General features: G+C 38.9%; 1 protein-coding gene across 1 annotated transcript in view; it reads left to right on the top strand.

The window, feature by feature from the left end:
- Positions 1–25,509, top strand: part of LOC149141867 (GPI transamidase component PIG-S-like protein) — a 155,835-nt gene that overhangs the window by 94,892 nt on the left and 35,434 nt on the right. The window contains exons 5-8 of the mRNA XM_089450069.1: positions 12,164–12,237; positions 13,432–13,516; positions 13,643–13,732; positions 13,992–14,122. Of these exons, the coding sequence (XP_089306195.1) occupies positions 12,164–12,237; positions 13,432–13,516; positions 13,643–13,732; positions 13,992–14,122 (380 nt within the window). The remainder of the gene's footprint in view (positions 1–12,163; positions 12,238–13,431; positions 13,517–13,642; positions 13,733–13,991; positions 14,123–25,509) is intronic.

Below are 25,509 nucleotides of genomic sequence, written 5' to 3'. Positions count from 1 at the left end.
ATCCGGTTTCAAAATCTCTGTCCGCTGCCAAATCGAATTTTTTTTTATCTGCGTGGCTCAGCTCATCATAGTCAGGCATTGATCTGAGGTCTTCATCATAAATTCATTGTCGATTTTTCATGGCCACCTGAGCTGATCCGATCTCAGTCGAAACCATTCCGCTCCAGCTGAAATACACGTCCTAAGGTAAGTTGTTAAACGGTTATTGCTGGCGACTCATTACTGTGATTTCACCTGCACGTCTTCAGAATCGATCCATGCCTCTTCCTTCAAAACGCTGTCATCTGGTGTTTGAAGCGGCAAGGCCTGCGGATCTGGTCATCACGTCAAACCAACAAGTGGAATTTTCGTTTGGGTCACGGTTCTCTGTTCGAACAACCCATTTCGATTCATGCTGGAAGTCATTCAACAGAAAACTCTTCATAACTGAAACCGCAGTGAACGCCAGCATTTCAGGTGAACTGGTTCGAGTTTTTCCCTGCCGCCGTCGAGTTCCAGACGTAGGTTCCGCCTTTCTTTTGATATGCATATCCTTGCGTAGGTTTAGATTAGGTTTAGATTAAAAATAATTTTAGTTTTGTTTTATAATTAAATTAGTTTTCTTTTAAATTTTTGTAGGGTTATGCATAGTTTTAATGTTAGATTTACATTTAGATTTAGATCCTAATTTTGAATTAGATCTTTGGTTTATTTTTTAGATTTTAATTGTTTTGACTTTTATTATATGAAAATAAAAAGAATAAAAAAATAAAAAAGATTTTATTTAGTTTTTTAAACTTAGGTTTATCTTTTTGTATAGTTAATTTTTTTTAGATTTTTAGAATAGATTTTAAATTTTACTTTTTTAGATTTTTTAATTTTCATTTTTATAAAAAAAAAAAAAAAAAAATAAAAAAAAAAAAAAAAAAAAAAATTGGATTTTTAGGGTTATAGTTCAGTTTTAGATTAATTTTTAGATTTTATTTAAAAAAAAATAAAAAATAAAAAATAAATAAATAAATAAAATAAACTCGAAATTTTTTTTGTGGAAAATTATTTTGCCAGTTTCAGTGGTTTTCATGTTATATCTTTCTGAATTTTCAAGTCGAGATACGAAATTGATATCTGGATAATGATTTGTGATTCTCGTGGTGTTTTAAGACATTTATCTCTTCGAAATTTTCAGTTGCCAGATATCGTTTTGAGCATTATGTTTTAGCTGATGATAGATGATTGCTGTTCATGGTTCATGTTTCTATATCATTTAACAAGTAATCGTTTTTCACAACAATTTCTTAAGGCACTGGTCTGCTAAATTAATCAAATCATTTTAGTGCTTATCTTAAGCGTGTCTCGTGTCTCCCAACCAACTGGTCGACAGTTGGTCTCATCATCTCGCAGGGTCTACCCCCCTTAGCCGCGGGAGACAGGCTTAAACGGAGGGATCGGGGATCAGAGTGACAGCCCCCGGTCTGAGGGTTGTCGTGTCAATCCGCGCGACAACAGAACCTACATCAGATGGATGTCAAGATTGCGTTCTTACATGGTTCGATCAAGGAGGAGGTCTATGTGGAGGAACCCGAAGGATTTGAGATTTATGATCGAGAATCTCATGTGTGCAGGTTGAAGAAGGCCCTATATGGGCTAAAGCAAGCACCCAGAGCATGGTATGAGAGGATCGATAGCTACTTGATGAAGCTAGAATTCACTAGGAGTGAAGCCGACCCTAACCTTTACTTTAAGGTTATAGATGACAAGCCTCTCATACTGGTGCTATATGTTGATGACCTCTTTCTAACAGGTGCAGACCTTCTCATTCACGAATGTAAGAGGGAGCTGGCTTTTGAGTTCGAGATGAAAGACCTAGGACTTATGCACTATTTCCTAGGACTAGAAGTTTGGCAGAAACCAGGGGAGATTTTCCTATCTCAAGGAAAATATGTGGTGAAGATATTGGAGAGATTTGGCATGGTGGACTACAAGCTCGTAACTACCCAGATGGAGCTTGACTCCAAGAAGTTATGCGGTAGTGCTGCCGGACTTGTTTTACGAAATGCTACTGAGTATCGTCAACTCGTCGGAGCATTAATGTTCTTGGTGAATTCTCGTCCGAATATATGCTTTGCATTCAACACATTGAGTCAACATATGGTTAAGCCTCACCACTCACATTGGATTGGTGCCAAGAATATGTTGAGATATCTTTGTGGCACAATCACTCATGGGTTGAGATACACTGCCGGAGATGTGAGACTACTTGGGTATACTGATGCTGATTGGGTAGGCAGTGTGGTGGACCGAAAGAGCACTTCCAGGTGCTGTTTCTCTTTGGGATCTGCCTCGATATCTTGGATGAGCAGGAAGCAGAAGTCGGTGGCTTTGAGCACCGCCGAGGCAGAGTACATTGCTGCTAGCATGGCCTCCTGTGAGGCAGTCTGGTTGCGAAAGCTCTTCAGTGAGCTGTTTGGATTTACATTGGATACCACCATGATTCTGTGTGACAACCAGAGCGGGATCCGTTTATCAAAGAATCTCGTATTTCATGATCGCTCCAAGCATATCGATATCAGGTACCACTATATTCGAGATATGGTGCAGCGAGGAGCAATAAGGCTCCAACATATCGGTACAGATGAACAGGTCGCCGACATTTTGACAAAGCCCCTAGGAAAGGTCAAATTCCTGACTTTTCGAGAACGACTTGGTGTCGTTCAGAGACCCTCTTATGAGGGTTGAGTATGATGTATTGAGCTTTGGAAGCTCCAGCGGGGCGTGGGGTACTTCTTGGAGCGACATGTGACCACAAGGCGACTCACCATCCCCTGGTGGTGCACAATGTACAGGGTAAAGGTTCAACCTTCCCCTGTGACACCTCGTGGCGACTGTGGAACAGGGTGATTAGTTCTATTGTGGGCCAGGATGATTCGTTCTCTGTGGCGACTGTGGAGCAGGATGATTAGTTCTCCTGTAGGCCAGGATGATTAGTTCTCCGTGGCATCCACTAGACAGGATGATTCGTTTTCCTGTGGACAGGATGATTAGTTCTCCTGTGGAAGCATCCTACCCATGCAGTCTGGGACTCATGGGAAGTACCTCTCATCTGATCAATGAGCAGGGAAATGAGGATATGAACCATAGTAGTACCATCGATGGACGCATCGTTGTATCTACTGTACTACCTATGCTAGGATGACCTTCATTGATCTGGGATCAATGATACTGATCTGGGATCAGTGAGAGTGGTTCACACTTTGAGACTGACTTCGGGTCAGTGGAGGATGGTATGATACATCCTTGATCATTTCTTCTTCTTCATAATTCGAGCAAAGCAGAGTAGAGCAAAGCAGAGCAGAGCAGTGTGGGGTCAAGCTGTACAAGGCAATGCATTTGATGGATGGATAGCAGCGACGGTCTGACGGATTGCAGATGAAGTTCTCCTTAGTTGAGAGGGAGTGTTAAAATTGGAAACTAGGGCCAAACTCCACGTGGGTCACCTTATTTATGGCTTTTGATATTTTTCCTAGATTCCTCTCATTGAGAGGTGTAGGATTGATCTAAAGATCATCCGATTCCGATAAGTATTTATGGAGATATGAATTTATTTTGATTATGGACAAATTGTCAAGGTCAGCCAGCAAACTTATGTAGGCTCAGAAGCCCAACAGTCATGTCTATTCAATCTCAATGTTTGCATATAAATACAAGGAGCATTCTCCTCATTTGGAAAAATTCAATTCACTCATCTTCTCTCTCTCTCTCCTACGCATAAAATGAGCCTCTCTCTCTCTTACATGTGTGGCTGAAAGGAAGACGTCCTAGGGCAAGGAAGACGCAGAAAGAAGGACGCTAGGGCAGCAGGTCATCTCTTTGACTAGCGTTGACCAAGCGTTGACCTTCCAGAAGTGCGGATTGGGTGTGGTTGCCTCTCCTAGGTAGGCCGCAATTTTTGGCATGAAAATCGAGGTGATTTGACCTCTGGTTTGACCGGTGTTGACTGCCCTAGTTTAGGGCTGCAAGTTGACTTCAGAAATCTGCAAATTGACTAAACTTTTGGGGCTGTTCTAGGGTTGTTTCTTCAAGCTGTTCGAGGACAAGTTGACCGGAAATTGACCAAGTATTTTAGAGGTCAATTTCAGCTAGTTTAACCAAGTTTGACTTTGTTGATCTAGGGTTTTTTGCTGCTGATATAAAATTACAGAATTCAGATTTTGTACTATTTCTCTATGCTAAACTATTGAAGATAAAAGAAGATTTGATCAAAGGGTTTCCCCGCATTGGGGTTTGTCCCTGGCTAGCCGCCACATCTTGTGTCTCTTATCTTGGCTTGTTTTCTGTTGATCATTTAATGTTCTATCTGCACTTTACTTAATGTATATGTGATTGCTAATCTGTGGCTAATAAGAAGAAAAATAAGTAAACTGCTATAAGCATAGAACATACCATAATTTAACAGATACATATTGAAATGAGTACAACAATTATGAAGACTGAAACTAGTTACATTTTCAACACACAGTTCCTAAGATAGACGAATTTCTGAGTCATAATACTGGCCAACGATTTTGCAAACTTGCTATGTTTATCACCTTGAAGCAGATCACAAAGTTTGGGGCAATTGCATAATTTGAACATATCACAATTTGTGCAATCAAAATCGCAGTTCTCTTGTACAATTGTTTGATTCTAGGGACACCAAGCAAGGAGGGTTTCTGTGCTTCATACTACCGGGCCAAAGCCCTAACCATAAACGAATGATCTATGCGTTTGTTTGATTCTAGGGATGCCGAGTCTCCTGAGGCAGGAGTGAGGAGGTTTTCAGAGCTTCGTTCCACAAGATTGAGGCCGTGATCGTAAGCATAAATCTTGTGTAGGTACCAGAGCTTAGATTGACCAGATCCAAGATAAAGGCCGAATCCAGACCTAAGGTCAATTTGGGTATCTAATTAATTATCACCATTGCAAAAAGGCCCATACCACTGATTAGGGCATTTTTATTGAATTTGTATGCATTGTTTGCATCACATTGGGAATTCCATTGGTTATTGAACTGTTATTAGAGTTAAGCCCATTTTTAGAGTATGTAATAATGCCTGGTCATTAATAGACAAGCATCGTGTTCATCATTGGAATTTGGATTATGTTTTGGATTAATTTATGGTTTACAATATTGTGTTGATGACTATTGTATTAATTGAGTTGTGTCTTGTTGGAACAATATTGACTATACTTGTATTGTGAGCCTTTTTTTTAATTGATTTGTTGCAAAACCCTAATTATATGCGGAAAACCCTATGCAAAATAAGAAGCCCTAGAAAGAAAAATTTCCCTAGATCATTACAGTGGTATCAGAGTGCATAAGCATCCTAGCAGCTTATGAGTTCATGAGCCTTGTATGATTCTAGCAGACACTAGCAACGTCACAATAAGGAAGATACCAACAACGAGGATTTAGGTCAATGTAAAGTTATAAAAGCAAGATTAATGAGAGGAGAAAGATACACTAGACAATGGCACTAGCCATTGAGAGCAGGATTTTCTCAAGTGAGGAGTGTGATACTCAAGTGTGCCGGGTTGGAGGAAGTGCATACATGCAACATTGGAGATCCAAATCAGCCAAGGAGATCTAGGACAGATCTAGGGCCTGATCTATTGGATCAGATCCAAAGCATTTTGTATCCGTAATTTTCTCAAATTGGGCCGTTATCCCAAAATGAGAGCCCAAGTAAGTTCAAATTTAATGAAGAACTATTGATTGGGCAGAATTTGTTTGTGTCACTTGTGATTGAGATTGGTTGTATAATTTTTGCTTTTGCTAATTGTGTTAAGAATTTCGTTGTACATTTATTCAGTAGATCTAGGTCAACAAATTGCCAGGTGCTAGGTTTAAGAAAAGTTTGTTACCACTCAAACCAGCAGGGGACCTAAAGGGGTTCCTAAGAGAGCAACAACTAGGTTAAGGGCAACTGTGGAGGTTTAGCCCACTGTCACCACAACTAAGTCTCCTTGCTCTTTACGGACTTTCACTGATGGGAGGAGTCCCGGTGGTGTCGGGATTCACTTGTAAAGTATATGTCAATGGATAGGTGAGAAGTGACCCTGAAAACTCTTTCCCAAGGATGGAGTGAAGAATGGAGCTTGCATGCTCTTTAAGCATGGGACTTAGTCCACCAGGTATAAGGGGCGAGGATTGGAGGGTTGAGGGAGAGAGGATAGGCTTATGAACAAGTTTTTCAATCCCTATAATCCTTGGGAAACTCGGATTCCAAAATGGTCCTTGACAAATAGTCTTTATTGAGAAGTGGGACCACGTAGGGCCAAGTGGACCTATTCCAAGTTTGGGGATGGAATGTAGCAACCAATGATGTTCCTATCCTGGACAAGGTGAAGGGAAAGGACCAAACAAGACGACTTTCTTCAAAATTTGAATTGATCCTATTGAGGTCTAGCCTTGGGGACGACTAGGCACAATTCGATCCTAGAGCTAGGGCTTGAGATTCCCAGAGATTCCACCATTAGAATTGCCTCAAATTTAGAGGAGAGGGAGGGGACCCACCAGCGCAGTAGCCTATAGGAGATCAATTTTTTTTTCTTTGGGACAATTCCTGGGAAATTGATGCCCTAGGTGACCTAATGGGGCTAGAATTGGAGAAAAAGAGGGAAATGGTTAAAAGAGGGTTGAAATGATCACCCTTTTTTGAGGGATCAGTGCCTAGATCACTTGGGGATATGGAGTCAAGGATAATGATGAGTAAGAACTTGGTTTTTTGATCAAGGAGGCCCAGAAAGTCAACTTCGTCTAATGTTGAGAGAAAGAAAAGAAAAGAAACGTGACTTTCAAGCGTTTATACTTAAAAGAAAATGATGCAAGCTTCTTGAGATAAATAAATCTCTACGACAACATGCTCAATTCCACATTTCGATAATGCAACAACTAGCCCTAATTTTAGTAGTATGCAGCAAATAGAATAATAACATCCATATTTACTTACAACGTTATAGAGTATATCCAACCAACATTTCGTTTGCTCAATAAAGCTCCAAGGCAAGAGAAATAGCCCAAATCCATACATCAAAATTCATCCATCTCCAAAAATATCCACCAAGGAAAAAGTGCGAAAATTCTCTATGATTAAAGAGATCCCCAATCAAGTGATGATACAAATGAATGTATCTAACATGAATAAATAGCTTCCTAAGGAATTCGAATTAGCCTATGGGCCTACATTAGCCCCTAATGATAAAATAATGTGCAAATAAAAACCCCTATTGGTGACAAGCCCACCAAACTAGCTCACAAATGTGAAAATAAGCCTCACAAGGGGCCAAATAATAGTATGTGCATGTCGTAGGGCCCTCCAAAGGCTCAATAGTATCCTGAAGTGCCATATTGAGAAATAAATTCGTTGGAATATGATGGACAAGGGGGTGGCCCCTTGTTCTCCAAGTAGTAGACCTGTGGTGCTCCCAGTGGGTCTGAGGGCACATCAATGACCCCATGGGTCTCCATATGAACCAGAGATGCTTGTAGATCCTCTGTAATTGTCCAAGAGGTGGAATGAATGCTGCCATGACATCGTACAAGTGCCAAGAGTGTGGGGGCTTGCTGGACATAGTGTACTAGGCATATCACCATCATCCCAAAAGTGGATCCCTAGTAGTCTCTGAACATCCATGAAGATTTGTGGAGTATTGCCTGCTGCTGTGGAGGCCCATGGCTCTCTATGCACACCCTATATGTGCCAATGTAGACCTTTGGGGATCCGGATCCCATATAGGGAAACCAAACCCAAATGGAAACCACCTGCAATCCTGCATAAGATCCAATGCATCCCCTAGGCTTCCAGTACAACCAATCATTAAAATAATCAGGTAAAAGAACTTACAAATCATGGATAGAAAAGTGGGCACTTCATAATGGCATGCCCTTCTGTAGTGGGCTTTTGCATGTGCTAGTGTCTCCAAGCTCCAAAGGGGGTTAGCCAAGTACCTTATTAGGTGGTTTTAGTCCTTAAAGGGGATAGTATATCCAAGGTACATCCCTCTAATGGGTTTGGCAAGTGACAAATAAGTGAAATGGAATAGGGAATGAGAGGGGCAATTCTGGGCCACATAGTGGGGCATAGGGGTGGCTAGATAAAGGGAAATCCACACCTAGGTATGTAATGTGTAGGAGGGAGAAATCATGGTACATGAGGTGCCCCGACCTTGATTTTCCACCCTTCTTTATATACCTTTTGCCTTTTATGAATTTATTTAATTAACTACTTGAGGCTCAAAGGATAAGAGCATGATATGTAAGATATAACAGTGATTACCCCCTTTTAGGTAGGGCGGTTCATTGCCCTCCAGGGGTTGGGACAATCATGGGTTCCTGAATGATAAAGGAGGCTCATCTAGGGCCTATGGAACTAGGGTGATGGCCATGGATTAGGGTAGAGCTCATGTATTGGCTTTTGCCCACGTGCTGATTATTTTGTCCCGACCATCTTTTGCATTTTGTGGTACAATTTCCTGTTAAATGTGGCCAATTATGCTTTTCACCTTTTCTTTTAATTGCTTCAACCTCCGGGGCATCATTCTAGGCCTGACCCGAGGTAGGGGCAAGGGGATAGGGAGGCTAGCCCTATGTGGACCCAGAATGGGGATGTATATGAATGGGGGTATAGTGAGTGGAAAGGAAGTAATATGTGCGGGTAAAGGAGCGGGACCACACACCCAAAGTCAGGGTTTCCCAAGTAGTACCACCCTAGAACCAAATAGTCAATAAAGGAGATCACACGAGACAAAGATCCAAGGGTAACAACCAAAAGAGATCAAGGGGACAAGAGCACAAACTAAGCCCACTCTTTCCGCCAAATCCCCCCATCAATCCATACCCAGAAGTATCCATGATAAGTAAACCCAATACTCAATTACCAAATGACAAGACATACCTTTAGATTCAGGAGGTCCACCTTCAAACATACGATCAGTACAGGTGGGTGAGGGACCACATGGTTGGCTCAGGTGGCAGAGAAATGGCACAACGAGATAGTGGGAGGCATCAAGGGTCTGCTGGCTGCTGGCTGAGGCTCACCATGGAGAAAAAATTCTCCTAGGGATGTCACCCACAAAGTGGTGGGTAACAAAGTTAACAAGACTTATGCAACCTTCTTTCATAATCAACTTTTTTTTGGTTTTTGGTTTTTTCTTTTTTGAAGGAAGATTGCTTTTTAGGCTGTCTATAATTAACAGTTTCTATGTATGACGGTTAAAGGGTGAATGCCATGTTTTCAAGTTTGTGACTTTGGAGTGGTTCAAGGTTTTGGTTGCTGAAGGGTGATGAGTTAAGACTCAAGAGTAGTACTGAGCATGTGAATTACTTACATAATGACACGTTGCAGTGGTTGGAGGATATATATATCAATGAGATTCTGCATGGTCTAAGTCTGAGATCATAATTCGTTGCTGGTTGACTTTTCAAAATTCTAACTCGACCCACTTTACACATTGCCAAGTTGACCATGACTGGCCTTGTATCCACAACTGGTATCTTTGCCAAGCTTGTCAAGCAAAGGGGTCCTATTTCAAGCTGTTGCTAAATTTCAAGTAGAAAAGGTTAGTTCGAGTTGCCTTGATGGGAGTTGGCAGTATAACTAAATCTTTCAATTATAAAATCCTAAGAAAGCACATCTGAAAAGCCCTTTAAAGCTAAATCAACCTTGTTATTTGAAGACATGGGAAATACCTTTAGAAATAGTTGCCAACTATGTTTAGTGAAAAGATGCTAGATAAAAGTTTGACATTCGAAATTGGGCATGCTAATGCTATTTGCTGGCAAAGGCTAGTTCAATCCCACTTAGGTTAGTAAGTTTTTTGACCTTCAAAGATTCATGTCTCTAGTAAAAGTTCACTGGAAAAGGGGCAAAACAATCATTTATTAGATCAGCACTGACAGGAAGGTTGTACAAGTGGAGAAACTTCCCTCGCAAAACCCATAAATTGAGACCTGCAAGAAACCAGTCTCATCCTACAAATGGGTCTTGGCTTCCTCCAACCTATCGTCATACTCCTTAAGACCTACATTTCATTTCGCAAAAGAGAAATAATATCCTGCTGGGAGACATTGATATCGTGTAAGAAGAAAGCTTCATCACAAGGTTGAACAAGGGTGTCTTGTAATGAAACAAGATTATTTCTTCTTTATTTCTCCTCATGGAATTTTTGGATCATAAATTTTCCCTCTTTTGATTCATGATGGAAATATCTTCAAGTTTCCATGCTCATTCGATTCTTCAATGGGGTTGGCTAGCCATTGGTCTTACCAATTTCTCCACTCTATTTTCGACTTGGTTGAAAACACTCACCAATGCTTAGTTGGATCATAATTCAATGTCCTCAAATATCAATTTGCCTCAAAATATTTAAACCCACAAATGGATAATTCAGCCAAGGAGATTTGAACCTTGGTTTGTTTTGCCACGACAACAAAGCTTTCCTTGTCACTCTAGAATTTTATTGAGCAATATATGCAACTGTGCCAGTTTGACTTTATGAGACGAGAATTGACCTAGTACTTGGTTGATACCATTGTACTTAGAGGGTCCTCTGACTGTTCATGGGGACCACTTGGGCACACGATCCTCTCTTCATTGTTAGACACATAGCAAAACTTCATCAAAGCATCCATGCATTGACAAATATGCACATGATCAACACAATAATGATACTTCTTCCCATATATTCACTCACTTGGGATCAATCTTTGCTTAAGAATTGTGGTCTTGAATTCTTCAAAGCAATTTATCCATGGACTTGACCAAACTTTGAGTAGAAGGGGTGAATTTGCAAGGAAAATCATGGGGGAGCTAAGTATTTTCTCACCTTCTTTGATACATGGGGGAGCTAAGTATTTTCTCACCTTCTTTGATACAGTTTCTATTCACAGGTCTGCAGGACCTGTCCTACTATAATTTAATGGATGATTCTGCAGATGATTCTCAACATATGTCAGTGGATCTCTTTGTTCCACACAATGATGGTGATCCTTTTTGGATGTGATAACAAAGGGTGCACATCTTAATCTAAGTATGCTAGTTCTTATTTGAGCCAAAATCTAGTTTTCTCTCTGTTGTTTTCTTACTTAATCTTAAGTTCATATTTCTTCTTCTTGGTTGAAGCTGTCTGTGTAGTACTGTTGCTTCATCTTGGGATCTCTTTTCCATTTTCCTTTTCTGTAACATTCTCGGAAATGGTCCATGGATTGTCAGCTCCTTCCTATCTACCAAGCAACTTTATTCAACTATATTCCAGTTGTCGAACCACGTCTTGCATTCGAACTCCCAAACATTTTTCTTCTTTTTAAGTCTTCCTGGAAGATCTTGTTGGGTAACCTTTCATGGGCCATATCTGCAACTTTTGTCTCTATAATATTGGCTTCTTTATCGCCTCAAGTTCTACTGGGTTTAAACCAATTTCTGCTAGAAGTATCTCATTTGGAGTGCTTAGCTTTATTCCAAAGAAGGCTGTTATCAAGTGTTTCTGCAATATTTTAGTCTAACTCAATCTGTTTATAGATATTCTTGGTCCCGTATCTCACATCTGTAGGGCAGCACCAGTGTTATGAGTATTCTCAAATCTCTGCTTTCCTGTACCTCAGAGTATGCACGCATGCCTGACAGAGAGAGAGAGATTCTCAATATCCACATGATTCTGAATCAGTGAAATAAAAATATTAATACATGAAACCTGAATCTATATCTATAGAAAATTCCATGACCCCACAGCTGAACCCTAATAACTTAGATAAGATATTACAAGCAAGAATAGAAGCTTGGGATACCATGGAGCAAATAAATACACACTGTTAGAAGAAGGCAAGTTATTTGGATTATTGTGTTTAAGCTTGCCATGCCTTTGAATATTATTGCTTCCTTTACCATCATCTACTCAATAATGTTCCAATAGAAAACAGTGATATTCTCAGTCTCCAAAAGTTTTTTCTATTAGGAAATTACAACTATTTCCTTTTGCTAGAGTGATATGATATCTGGTTTTAGAGGCTGCTTGAATTGCTTTCAGTTGCAACCTTTTGTAGATTTTTGCAATTAGATGTTGCTTGTCTTTGACCATAGAGGTGGTTTCTTACCATTGAATGCAATAATTCTTGTCTTTAAACAAATCTTTGTTAATTCAAATGTTGCAGGTTAACTCCAATGAATGGCACTTGGATACGTCGGTTGCTGCTGCTGGGCGTTCTAAGATATTGCATTTTGCAATGTATTTTTCTTTTTCTTTTTCTTATTTCTTAACTGAATTCTTTTCCCGTTGAGCTTTTAAATGTGTTTCGAATGTCAAAATAGTTTGTGGTAAACATAAAATTGCTTTGTCATTTTAATTTTTTGAAGCGACCATAAGCTCAGCCATTGTGATTTATTTGTTAAATGTTTCTGATTCTCTGCTCTCAATTTTGGATGCAAGCTTTTGTGTTTGTACCGGAGAATAAAGTGGCAGAGAATTGCATGGTACTACTATTTCTTTTGTTTGAAGACAACTGATTGTTATGATATGGAATATGGTTTTGATTTGCAAGAGTCCTTATAAATCATATCCAATTGCCTTTGATTTCAATTGAAGAAAACTATGTCTGCTACCTATGTGATTGCAAACCTTGGAACTAGATGATTAGATAAGGATCCTGTGCATAAGACAAAAATATATGCTATAAACTTGTTTTAAAATGATAGATTGACATTGATGATGCACAAATACCTTCGAGATAGCAATTCCTAACAAATAATTAAGCCACATTTCTCCACACAAATGCCTCTTTTGTACGGCAGTTCCAGCCAAATAACTTCAATAGCAAGTTTAGAGAATGCAGCTCTAGTGAATCTAGAAAAAAAATAGAATGCAAAAAATTCAAAGTATTTGATGACTTGAATCTCCAGGTAGTAATGTATTGGATCATCCAAATCATAAATGAGAAAGGCTAACTCCCCTTTTGAGCTGGGCCATCTGCAAAATTCCTTATGAGTACAACTGTACAACCTACTCCAGGATATGCTTGTTTATGTGTTTGGATTGATCGTTTGACAACTGATTCATGAAATCAAATAAATCAGGTTTCTCATTCCCAGGCCTGTCTTGGATCTTGTCACCTGTGGTCATGTTAAGGATTCTGTCACTGCACGATTCACTAAATAGTGGTCCTGAGAAGGTTGATGCCCGAGTTCAGAAGAAAATGGTTGATATGATGGATGCAGTTTGTTATTCTTACTAATTGTTGGGCCATGATGCTCCTAGATTAAATTCACTTCTTTGACTGGCTAGTTTTGTTATTCCTTGTTAGTTCTGCAACTTTTCTTCTAATCTGGCAACTTATCAGAACACATTTTAAATTTCAGAAATTATGCTAGAACTAGGATGAATTGTGAAAATCTACATACGCAAACTTATCTGACAATCATGCAGCTATATACCGTCAGCTGTGGAGTGTCCTCTAAGGTTGAAACTTCCTAATGGGCAACTTTCTCCAACTAATGGATTTACATCTCCTGTGAGTAATGATTTAGATGTTTCCAAGATTGTAAAATATACATGCTTTATTACAAAATGTATTGACCTAATTTTAAGTTCTTGAAATTGTGTTAAGCTTGCTTTTGTTGTCTGTTGTATTTTAAAGGGTTGGGGTGGCATCATTGTCCTGAACCCTTCAAGTTGTCTGAGCAGTATTGGAATCAGCAAGCCAAAAAGGCATACATTTTCAGAAGAGGTCAGAATCCTGTTCTATTATAAAGAATGGGACTTACTAAAATTTGCGTCTTCCAATTTGTCATATCTATATATTCTGGATTCGCTCTTGACATGCAGGAATACAGATTCTTTGGCTCATAATTGATCTACACTGTTGTATTAATGTAGAATGAATTGAATAGAAGAGTCAAATTGGTATTTTGAGATTGCTAAGTGGAGTAACAATGTTGCTTTCATGGTTTTAAGTCTTCTACTAAAGCACAATAAACATTGATCAGGAGTTTGAACCGGTAATGCAAGTTGTTGTGGGACAAATACGTAAACTTCTAGGCCTTCCACCGACTGCTCCGCATGATACCAGTATGCATATATCAACTGTTTTAGCCAGTGAGACAGGTTTCGCAAAGTGGTGAGTTTCTCTGCTCTCAATTGCATGATACATTAAACTCGATTTCTGATTTTTGTTCTTGCTTGGAACTAAGGATTGTGGTAAAGTGTCTCACAAATTGTTTCTGCTTAATGTTTTTCTCACAAACTTCTATATTGTTAGTTTGCGAGCCAACTTGGAGACCTGAATATATGCCTAACAATTAAATGTCACTTCGCTTTCCTGAAGCAGCAAAGAAATCTTCAGGCTAATGGTTTGATGGGGGTCATGGAGGAAGTATTGAAGGGGATGGAAAAAAAGGTACCTTTTAGTCAGCAAAAAAATCCTTAATGGCAGACTATGATGAGAGAAGATGGGCCCTAGCCCTAAGTGGAATCCCCTGATTGACACAGAGTACATGCTTACATCCAAAAGAGGTATATCGGAGGGACCACAAACACATGATGAACTGTTGTATTGTATTAAATGTCGCTAGTAAGATGAACTGTTGTAACATGCTTAGGCAACTTGGGACTCGATCATCAAGTGAGTACACACTAGAGTGTTTTTTTTCACTTAGCTAATTATTCTCACTTTTCAGCGATGAATAACTAGCTGAGTTTTTTCACTCACATACCTCCAAAGCTAGAGTGCAGCTTGATGATTGGGCCTTGGGTCCATCCTAATGCCTAGAGTCGATGTATATTACCATACTAGGACATATTTAAAGCGTCGCGAAATTTGACTAGGTTTTTATAGGATTTTTTAAATTATTAAAAATTCCTATAGGACGGGATTTTTAATTAATTTCTATATAAATTTGTAAATAGGTGAGCCTAGGAGATGTTGTGGGCGTATAAGTACTTGAAAATCATGCTCTCCATGCCAACATTCTTCTAAGGTGCACTATGGGGGTCAAAAAATCAATTACACCACCTCAAAACCCACTTTTCCTAAGTAAGTGGCTAAAAGTGGCAAAAAATTGCAAAATTTGTAGGAATTTACAGGGTAAGTTCCTTAGATAGAACACCAAAGGACACCACTCACAAACAGATCACAGATCAATACACCAGTATTCTTGACGTGGTTAAAATCCTGAAAGAGAGAAACAATCCATGGCTTGAGCCAATGCGGCCACTTCAAGCAATTTATTAATGTCAAAGAAAGAAAATTTACATAAGCTTCTCTCACGAACAGTCACCCTACAAATGACCCTCCATGCTCTTTAAATAGAGATCACAGACCAATCGGGTGTTAAGCCACGGATCAAGTGTCGGTAATACCGAGGAGAGAATGAACCGTTGGATCACTTCATGTCTAGAACATATCGTGACCGTCAGATTGTAAGCTACAAAAGTACATAGTAAAGAAACACACTTTACCTAACTCTACACTAGACCAAGTTATACTTAACTGTTTCCTATGTGTCGGAATATCCTAACACCCCCCCTTAAGAACAACTTGGGATAGGATTGAAGGATGTACAAATATGACACAATAGGAGAAGGAAGGAGGCATTAGAGCCTATCCCCCCTTAGTGACAACTTCCTGAACTCCAACCATAAATTGAAGTTTAGTAAACTTCGCCTCTATGAAAGCCTTTGTAAAGATGTCTGCAACTTGATCATCGGTTGAACAATATTGCACTTCAAGAACATGGTCATGAATGAGCTTTCTGATGAAGTGCATGTGTAGTTCAATGTGTTTGCTGCGCTGATGTTGGACTGGATCTTTGCATAGTTGAATGGCACTTTGATTATCACACCAAAGTGTAGTCGGACGCTACTGCTGAAAGCCAAACTTTGACAGGATCTGACAAAGCCACAAGGCTTCCTTACTAGCTTCTACGGTGCCACGATACTCTGCTTCTGCTGAAGAAAGAGAAAGGGCACTTTGTTTCTTGCAAGCCCATTTAATAGGTCCTGAACCAAGAGTGAAGACATAATCGGCAGTAGACTTCCTATCATCAAGGTCACTAGCCCAATCGAAATCAGTGAAACCAACCAATAGAGGAGATGCTTCTGCACTATAATGAATCCCAAACTGAACTGTACCTCGAACATAACGAAGTATTATTTTAGCTGCTTTCCAATGACTTTCATGTGGGTTTTGCATAAACCGAGCAATAAGGCCAACAACAAAGGAAAGGTCAGGATGAGTATGGGTCAGATACAAAAGTTTTCCTACAAGCTGACGATATAAGGTAGCATCAACTTCAGGGGAAGTACAAGTGACTGAAAGTTTGGCTCCAGACTGAAAGGGAGAAGGGGCTGGCTTACAATCTTCCATGCGAAAGTGGCATAGAAGATCACAGGCTTACTTGGAATGGGAAAGGGAAATACCTTCCTTGGATTGCAAGACTTGAAGACCAAGAAAATAATGCAAGTGTCCTAAGTCTGTCATTTCAAACTTCTTTTTAAGGCTGGACTTCACATGGTTTATAAGGTTGGGATCACTACCAGTAAGGATAAGATCGTCAACATAAAGAACAAGAATGATAAGAGACTTACCCACTTTCTTGGTGTAGACAATATTGTTAGAATGACACCTAGAAAAGCCCATATCTAGAAGAAAGCTATCCATTTTGGCATACCAAGCCTGAGGGTCTTGCTTGAGACCATAAAGGGATTTCTTAGGACGACATACAAGGCTGGAGTCTGTTTGTATAAAGCTAGGAGGTTGTTCCATATAGATTTCTTCATGCAAGTCCCCATGCAAAAAGGCAGATTTAACATCCATCTGATGGACTTCCCATTTGAAAGAGGCAGCAAGGGAAAGAACAAGGCGGATAGAGTTCATTTTGGCAATAGGGGAGAAGGTTTCAGTATAGTCAATGCCTTCAACTTGTGAAAAACTCTTAGCAACAAGAGGAGCTTTATGTTTATCAACTTTTCCATCTGGTCCAAACTTGTTTATGTAAACCCATTTGCATCTAACAAGTTTTTGTCCCTTTGGAAGATGAACAAGATCCCATGTATCATTTGCCAATAATGAACGATATTCTTCATTCATAGTTGCGTCCCAATCTGGATGGCCTGAAGCTTCTGCAAAGGTGTCAGGATCATAATTCGCTAAAGCTTGAGCTCGTAAAGAAGAGGCTCTATTGAACTGAGAACATGTACGTCGCTGATCTGTAGGATCACCTGCTGCATCCCGAGTAGCATGAAGTCATTTTGGAAGGTAAGGAGTTGAAGGAGGATCCTGAGAAGGTGGGGGAGGATTGTCATCCTCGTTGTCATCATCTGAAGAAGAAATATTTTCAGAAGTAGAAGGGATAGAGAGAGGTGGCACATCCGCTGAACTAGGATCGTAGGCCGATATATTTTCAACAAATTTTACATGTCTTCTAATGATAACATTTTTGGACTTAGGTGAAAGAAGTCTATATCCTTTGACATCTTCAGAATATCCAACAAAAATACATTTTTCACTCTTAGGTTCTAAAGCTTTATGTTTCTCATCTGGAATATGGGTCCATGCTTCACTTCCAAAAACACGAAAGTGACTTACATTTGGTTTAATTGAGCTCCATGCTTCTTTTGGAGTGATATTATTTAAAACCTTAGTAGGAGTGTGATTTACTATGTAATTTGCACAGTTAATTGCTTCTGCCCAAAAATTAAGACTAAGTCCTTTAGATTAAAGCATACAATTAGCCATTTCCTTTAAGGTGCGATTCTTCCCTTCAGCGACACCATTTTGTTGTGGAGTATATGGAACAATATGTTGCATTTGAATTCCATTCTCAGTGCAAAAGTTGATGAATTTGTTGTTAACATATTCTCCGCCATTATCAGATCTTAGCTTAAGAATTTGATGTCTAGATTGTTTCTCAACAAAGGCCTTAAAGGCCAAGAACATGTTAAATAATTCACTCTTGAGTTTTAAGAAGTATACCCAAGTGCGTCTAGAGAAATCATCAATGAGAGTTAAGAAATACTTGTAGCGAGAGAATGAAACAACTGGAAGTGGACCACATAAATTGCTATGCACAAGTTGTAAAGGGGGTGAGGCGGCCAAGTGGCACGTTTTTCAAAACTATCCTGATGATGTTTTCCGATTACACATCTGGAAAAAACACCATCTCTGCAAGATACCATAGGAAGACCTGTCACCATATTTTCTTTACATAGATGTTGAAGGGAGCAATAGTTTAAGTGACCAAATCGCTCATGCCAAATTTTGCTCACTTCATCATAATGAGCAACAAATACCGAGGGAAGAGTTGATGACCCAAAGTTGTTAAACTTATACAACCTTGTAGAATCATCAGCAATGCCAGTAGCTTAAATCTGTCTAGGATCTCTTAGGTCCTTAATTACAACGTCGTGAGGTGAAAACTCAATGGTTTTACCTTCACCTGAATGAGTTTATTGATATATAGATAGAGGGTTGCAGGATAAGGTTGGAACACAATACATCATTAAATTGACCATTGTCTAGATGAACAGTTCCAGTCCTTACAACACTAAGAGATCTATCATCACCAACACATATTTTTGGTGTTACAATCATTTAAAGAAGAATACATGGCTTTGTTTTTGGCCATGTGATAAGAAGCTCCAAAATCAATTAGCGATTCATGAGAATGAGAAGAAGAAGATACATCTAGTGCATAACCAGACCGAGATGCTTGACAACCACATGCAGAAAGTGCTATTCTTGAAGATGAAGTTGAAGTTGAAGAGTGCTCCAAATGGATGTTATGCTTCTTCATTGCTACTTCCAAGGCTTCCATCTTCTTAAAGCATTTGGATTCTAAGTGGCCATCTCAATTACAAAAGTTGCAATGCCTAGCAGTCTTCTTCCCTTTGTTTTTATTTGCCTTATCATTTTGTTGAATTGATTTTTCATTTTGAGACTGAAAGTGCTTAGGACCTTTGGTTGGTTTAGAACCATTCTTTTTAGGATACTGCTTCTGAGGATTCTTTGAATTTGGTTGTTGCTGTGCGGCTAAGGCTTTCTTAGAAGAGTTTCGAAGATTAAGAAGACCAAGATGTAAGAGTTTTTCTTGTTCTCTTATTAAAGAATCACAAAAGGCATCAAAAGAGGGGGACTTGTAGTCTTGTCCATGAGAAATAAAGGCTTCTCTAGTAGAATGGAAGGTGGAAACAAACACAGAGTACGCTGGTCCCAACTTAGCAAGAATGGAATAGATAAGGCTACCATCTTCTTTCTTAACTTTAACACCTTCCAAGAGAAGTCTAAGGGTCTTGAACTTGGACAAACAATCTTCAATGGAAGAAAAATTATTGGTGTCCAATGTAAGCAACTCATTTTCGAATTGATGAGCTCTAATTTCATTTTTAATTCCAAAGACTTTATTGAGCTGTTTCATTGCTTCATTAGGGGTATCAAGTTCTGCGATATGGAATCTAAGGTCAAGAGAAATAGACATCTCTATTAACCCACGTGCTTGATTTTGCTTATTTTCCCATTTGACTGCCTTATCTTCATCTTTAGGTTTAGTTTCTTGGCCCGAGGCTATTCTGTAAAGACCTTTACTTTTAAGTAAATCCACAATGTAGGACCACCATTGGAAGTAGTTGGTGCTGTCAAGAATAACTTGGCATGGACTTTTCATTTTAACAGAAACTGAAGTTGTAGATGCTGAAATTAAGTGTTCCAATGGAAAGATGTCGAAAAATTAGGCTGATTAAAAAAAATGGCTCTGAAAACGGCTTCCGGATGAAGAAGTTATGGCTTTTTGAAGAAAAGTTGTTGAAGATGCTAACGAAGTGCGTGAATGTGCGGAAGTGAATGATAATGTTCTATTTTTAAACCCTCCCTCTCTTTCCAAACTTAATCTAATTAGCTCACTTAAAAAAAAGATTTTATGTGACCCACTTTTATAAATAAGTGAAAGTCACTTTTACAATGGTACTTTATGAGCTACCCACTAAATTGTAACTTAAATAAAAGATAAAGAGACTTTAGAATTATAAGTGACTCACTTTTTATAATGGGTGAGAACACTTTTACATAAAGTAACTTTAAAACATAAGTTACATGTGTTTTTTGAAAAAGTAACTCAACAAAAAGTAAGACTTGAACTCAAGACCTCTATTCTCATAAAGTAACTGTGGACCAAGTGAGCTAGTTTAAAAGGTTAGTAAGTTTTGGAAAAGAGGAAGGGGTTTTTTCTTTTTCTTTTAGTCACTAAAGCTTTGGGGTGCGCGCTGAGTTGAAAAAACCCTTTTTGCTTACAAAACAAAAAACCACACAACCCAACACGGACATACAAACAAAAACAAACCTTATGGCTTGAAGTTAGTTTTCGTCAGAAACTAAATAGTTTCCTCAATGTTTTTGATTTTCTGAGATCACACCAAGGCGTGGTAGAAAAGAGCAAACACATGGAAAAAATACTTCCTTCTGTTTCTGATTTGCCCAGATTGCATAGAGTCGCGGGGCAAAGATCATACATAGAAATAAAAGGTATAGATCCGATAATAAAAAACATAGAGATAAATAAACCGAAATAACCAGAGAGATCAATAACTAAAATTGCAAATAAAGCAATGTTGCATTAATCGTTATCGGGATTAAATCGGCGCGGGGAAAAATCGGGAAAAATCGAAATTATCGGGAAATTATCGGAAAAAATCGTTTGGTATAAAAATATTCATTTTTTTTCAAATTTTTTAATATCTAAACCATCTACAACATAAAATAAATACATTGACACATAAATATGATAAAAAAACTAATATATAAGATGTTTAATATCATTTCTAGCGCTAAAATCACACATAACATTGAATCATGTCCTGAATAGTAAGTCCTGACTCTTGAGTCCCAACTCAGCCTCAAAATATCAACAAAAAATATGATAATGTATCTCATCATGTCATAATGTCATATACAATAAAATGAAAGTCTAATCCTATTGATTTCCTCTACCCCTCTTGCGAGAAAATGCCACAGCTTTCCCTTTCCCTCTAGATGTAGATGCTGGTGCCTGTGCTGGTGGAGATGGCAGTGGAGTCTGATGTGCTCTAGAAGCTGAAGAACTAGAAGTAGGAGCTATAGGAGGTAGACCACGTCCTCTACTGGTGGCAGGGGTAGCCCAGATAGATGGTGTCACCTGGAAACATTACAATCTCCCAATCCTGAAATCCTGAAAAACTGATAAGTCTGCTGGATTTTAAATGAAATCTAAAATTCTACTTTCTCCATATGAAATCCAATGAGGCTGGAACCACTATCGAACATCTTGAGTCATTTCATGGTAATGTTAAAAATTTAAGTAAAAGGATGAAAATGAAGATTAAGGAGAATGTCACTTTTACTTTAAGAATTTAACATTACCATGAATAGCATATCCATACTAGGGCCTATACTTGATCATTAAGCTGCCCCACTAAAAAATTATTTGTTTCTTTCAAAAAAAATTGCATGAAAAAACCCAAAAAAACGTTATAAAACTATGCTGTCGCAACCCCCGATGATTTTTTAAGTTTTTATCGCGATTTTATCGGCAGAGGGAAAAAATCGCGATTTTTTCGCGATTTTCACAACACTGAAATAAAGACTGTATACCTCTATATCTTAAAAATGACATAGCTAGGGCTACCAAAAACCTTTTCGCATGAAACGAAAGGGGTTCCTCACTGGAACAAATGCTTCTAATACAAATAGAGCAGTCCTCTCGGCCCAAAAGCAGTCAGAAACAGTAGATTAGGAAACGACTGTCGGATGCAGTTATACCGGCTTTCCGATTTGGATCACCAACTGATGCAACCCTCAAATAGCTCAGATACCATGTAGGAATTTACAGGGTAAGTCCTCATATAGAACACCAAAGGACACCGCTCACAAACAGATCACAGATTAATACACCAATATTCTTGAAGTGGTTAAAACCCTCAAAGAGGGAAATAGTCCACGGCTTGAGCCAACGTGGCCACTTCAGGGAATTTATTAATGTAAAAGAAAGAAAATTTACATAAGCTTATCTCATAAACGGTCACTTTACAAATCACCCTCCATGCTCTTTAAATAGAGATCATGGACCAATCGGGGGTTAAGCCACGGATCAAGTGTCGGTAATATCGAGGAGAGAATGAACCGTCGGATCACTTCATGTCTAGAACATATCGTGACCATCGAATTGTAAGTTACAAAAGTACATACTAAAAAAACACACTTTACCTAACTCTACACTAGACCATGTTGTACTTAACTATTTCTTGTGTTGGAATATCCTAACAAAATTAATTAGTGGAGACATTCAGTATTGCGAAAATTGTGATTTAATCACGATTTTTTGAAAAAATTGCAAGCTTTTCCCTGAAATGATCAAATTGCCGATTTTTTTCATTTTGAAAAACTCTCGATTTAATCACGATTTTTTTCGAAAAAATTGCGATCTGATCCCAAAAATTTGTTGGCCCATGTAACAATGACTTTTAAAAGATAAATTGATTTTTTATTTTTTATTTTTTATTTCATTTTGCAATTATAGGGCAAGGGTGAGAGCTAAGGAGGAGGAGAATTAATCTACAAGGGCGAGAGGAGAAAACCGAGGGAATTTAGGATCCCAAGCAAAGAAATTTTGAATTTGGACCGAGTTTCTTCAGCAAGGCGTGGATTTCAAGTATGGGCATCAAATTTGGCCCTATTTTTTTGTTTTCTCCTTGTTTTTCCTTGGGTTTCAGTCACCCATATATTTTCCATGATTTTTGCTTGGGTTTGAGTGTGTTTTTTTGCCATTATTGTTGCATTTAGTGGAGAGGGTTTTTTTTTGTCAAAAATTCAAAATGTTGATTGTTAATTTTATTTGTTTAAATTCTTCTTGTGCCCTAGGTTTTTTCCATGATTTTTGCTTGGGTTTGAGTGTTTTTTTTGCCATTATTGTTGCATTGAGTGGAGGTTTTCCTTTTTGTCAAAAATTCAAAATGTTGATTGTTAATTTGATTTGTTTAACTTTAAATTCTTCTTGTGCCCTAGGTTCAATCTTACATTAAGAGTTCAACAAACATGCCAAGAAAATTGGACCCTATGTGGGAATATGGTGAACCCGATGGGGGGTTTGATAGATCAAATTTGACTTGCAAGTTATGTGGGTAGCATATGACAGGGGGAGTATACTGATTGAAATTCCACCTTGCATAAATTCTGGGATATGAAGTAAGACTTTACACAAATACAACTCAGAAATCATCCATAGGGCTTGTTAACCACCACCTATGGGTAGTATGCATAGGAGCCCCTTGCAGCCCCTAGATAGCTCGATGTGCCATTTTCTCCGCCACTTGAGCCAATCATGTGGTTCCTCACCCATTTGTTATGAATGTATGTTTCAAGGTGGGCCTTCGACCCCAAGGTATCACTTTTGATTGGTTTGATTGAGTAATTTTGTTTACTTTTGATGGGCACTTTTGGGCATGGATTGGTGGGGGATTCGATGGAAAGAGTGGGTTAGGTCTGTATTCTTGTCTCCATTGCCTGATTTCATGGTTACCCTTGTATCCTAGTCTCGTGTGATCTCCTTTACTGGCTATTAGCTTTAGGGATGGCACTACATGTGAAATCCCGATTTTGGTTGCATGGTTCCGCTTCCCGATACCACCTACATTACTCCCCTTCCACTCATTTTAGCCCCATTCATCTCTTTTCCCATCTGGGTCCACATAGGGGTAGATAATACAAAACTTCGATTTTGTCTTCTCTTGTAATCTTCTTTCTTCTCTTAGCAAATTCGTACTTTTTCCGCCTCTCTTTCTTAGGTATTGAACTTGTTGAGTGAGTGAGAAAATGGATCACACTGGCTGTCTATAGATAGCCTCTTTCGTGGGTTGAATTACCCTAAGGTAGGCCGACTTCATCATCCTAGGGCCGACTTGGTGTGGAGATGTCAAATGACCTATCTGACTAAAAAATAGTACTTTTTTCATGATACAAAAGACAAAGAAGGGTCTAATAAACTTGACAATGACTCTATTGACTCAATATAAAACCTAGAATCCTACAATGGAGGCTTTGACATAAAAATGATGACCCTGTGAAAATTCCAAATTGGAATCCTATTGCAACGTTAGGGATTATTTCTCCTAATCGTTAATTAATTAACAATTTATCTGCTACAACAAATATCAAAATAAACACACTACAACCTTCACAAATACAATTCTGCAGAAAAATAGAATGGTGGAAGCTGAGAAATATTAACACACACACATAAAATTAACATAATTATTTTTTGACAAAAGTCCCCAGAAAAAGCCCACTTGGGAAAACCGGTGCAACAACTGAGGTTTTTATTATTATGTAGCAGTGAGAAAATTTGAGTACAACTAGATGCCAAAAATCTAGCGATCCTACAGAGAAAAATACTGGCAAAAATCTAGTGAGGAATTTCCTCACCCCACAGCGAAACCCCAACACAACTTGCCTTCAGAAACTCGGCCCTCTGACCCTCTGCGTCAGCCTCTGCGCTGCTTTGCACAGTTTGCTTGACGTCAAACCTCTGACTGGTCTCTGATGAAGTCGTTTTTCCTTCTGCTGACTGGAAAGATGCTTCTTCGACACTCTGGGACTCCTTCCTGGCCTCTGGAACTGAAGACGTCAATACCTCTTAGCAAATCGAACTTGCCTCTAGAAGGTACTACGCAACCCTCGCATCAACTTCTCTGTGGCTCTTCTGCCTCTCTGCAAATGCACTCATTGGATCTGGAATACTTCCTCCAACCTCATTGTCTCTACCCCTCACATTGCTTCGATCTCTAGCTCTCTCCGACAACTGACTGTTGCTACTATGGAAATCGATCTGCTAAGAAATCGAAGTGCTCAAGTGTCTTCTCCATCAGCGCATCGACCTCCTCTAATAATCCTCTGTTGGAGCACCAACGACTAAGATTAAAACATAATCGATGGCTAGGATCATCTTTGGATTGATCCATGTGAGTTTCTAGATGATTCTCACCTTGACTTAATTAATACTGATTAATTAACCATATTCCCTAAGTTTAGACTTAGGAAATATTTTAAAAACTGGTTAATAATCTAATTAAGTCATTTTTGGGTGGAATTTCCAGAAACGGTTTATGGGTTTTGTAGATCTCATGTATTCTAGCCTCTCCACCAAATTTCGTGGCTAGAACACATCCAATGCTACAAAAACTAACACTCCGTCTTAACGAGGAATTTGTTCTGGTGCTGCACTCCATGCGACAACACATTGTCTCTGCATCATCTCCTGTCACATTGTTGATGTTTGGCCATACTACCCACCAACCACTATGCAACTCTGATATACGCTGCATCTGTGCTGCTGCTGACGCTGCCATACTGCCGCTAGCATTACATCTGTAATGCAATTCCCTCTCATCTGTTGTTGCTGCAACTGGAACATCTGCAACTGAAAAAAATCCAAAATACCGAATCAACTATGTTCAGTATGATGCATCTATCTCCTAAATCTTTCA

This window comes from Pinus tabuliformis, chromosome X (assembly GCF_031772625.1).
Source record: "Pinus tabuliformis cultivar Carrire ecotype Pingquan chromosome X, CPIR1, whole genome shotgun sequence".
In the NCBI taxonomy this organism is placed as follows: domain Eukaryota; kingdom Viridiplantae; phylum Streptophyta; class Pinopsida; order Pinales; family Pinaceae; genus Pinus; species Pinus tabuliformis.
Note: the sequence above shows the minus strand (reverse complement) of the source record. Positions and strands in the feature narration are given on the sequence as shown.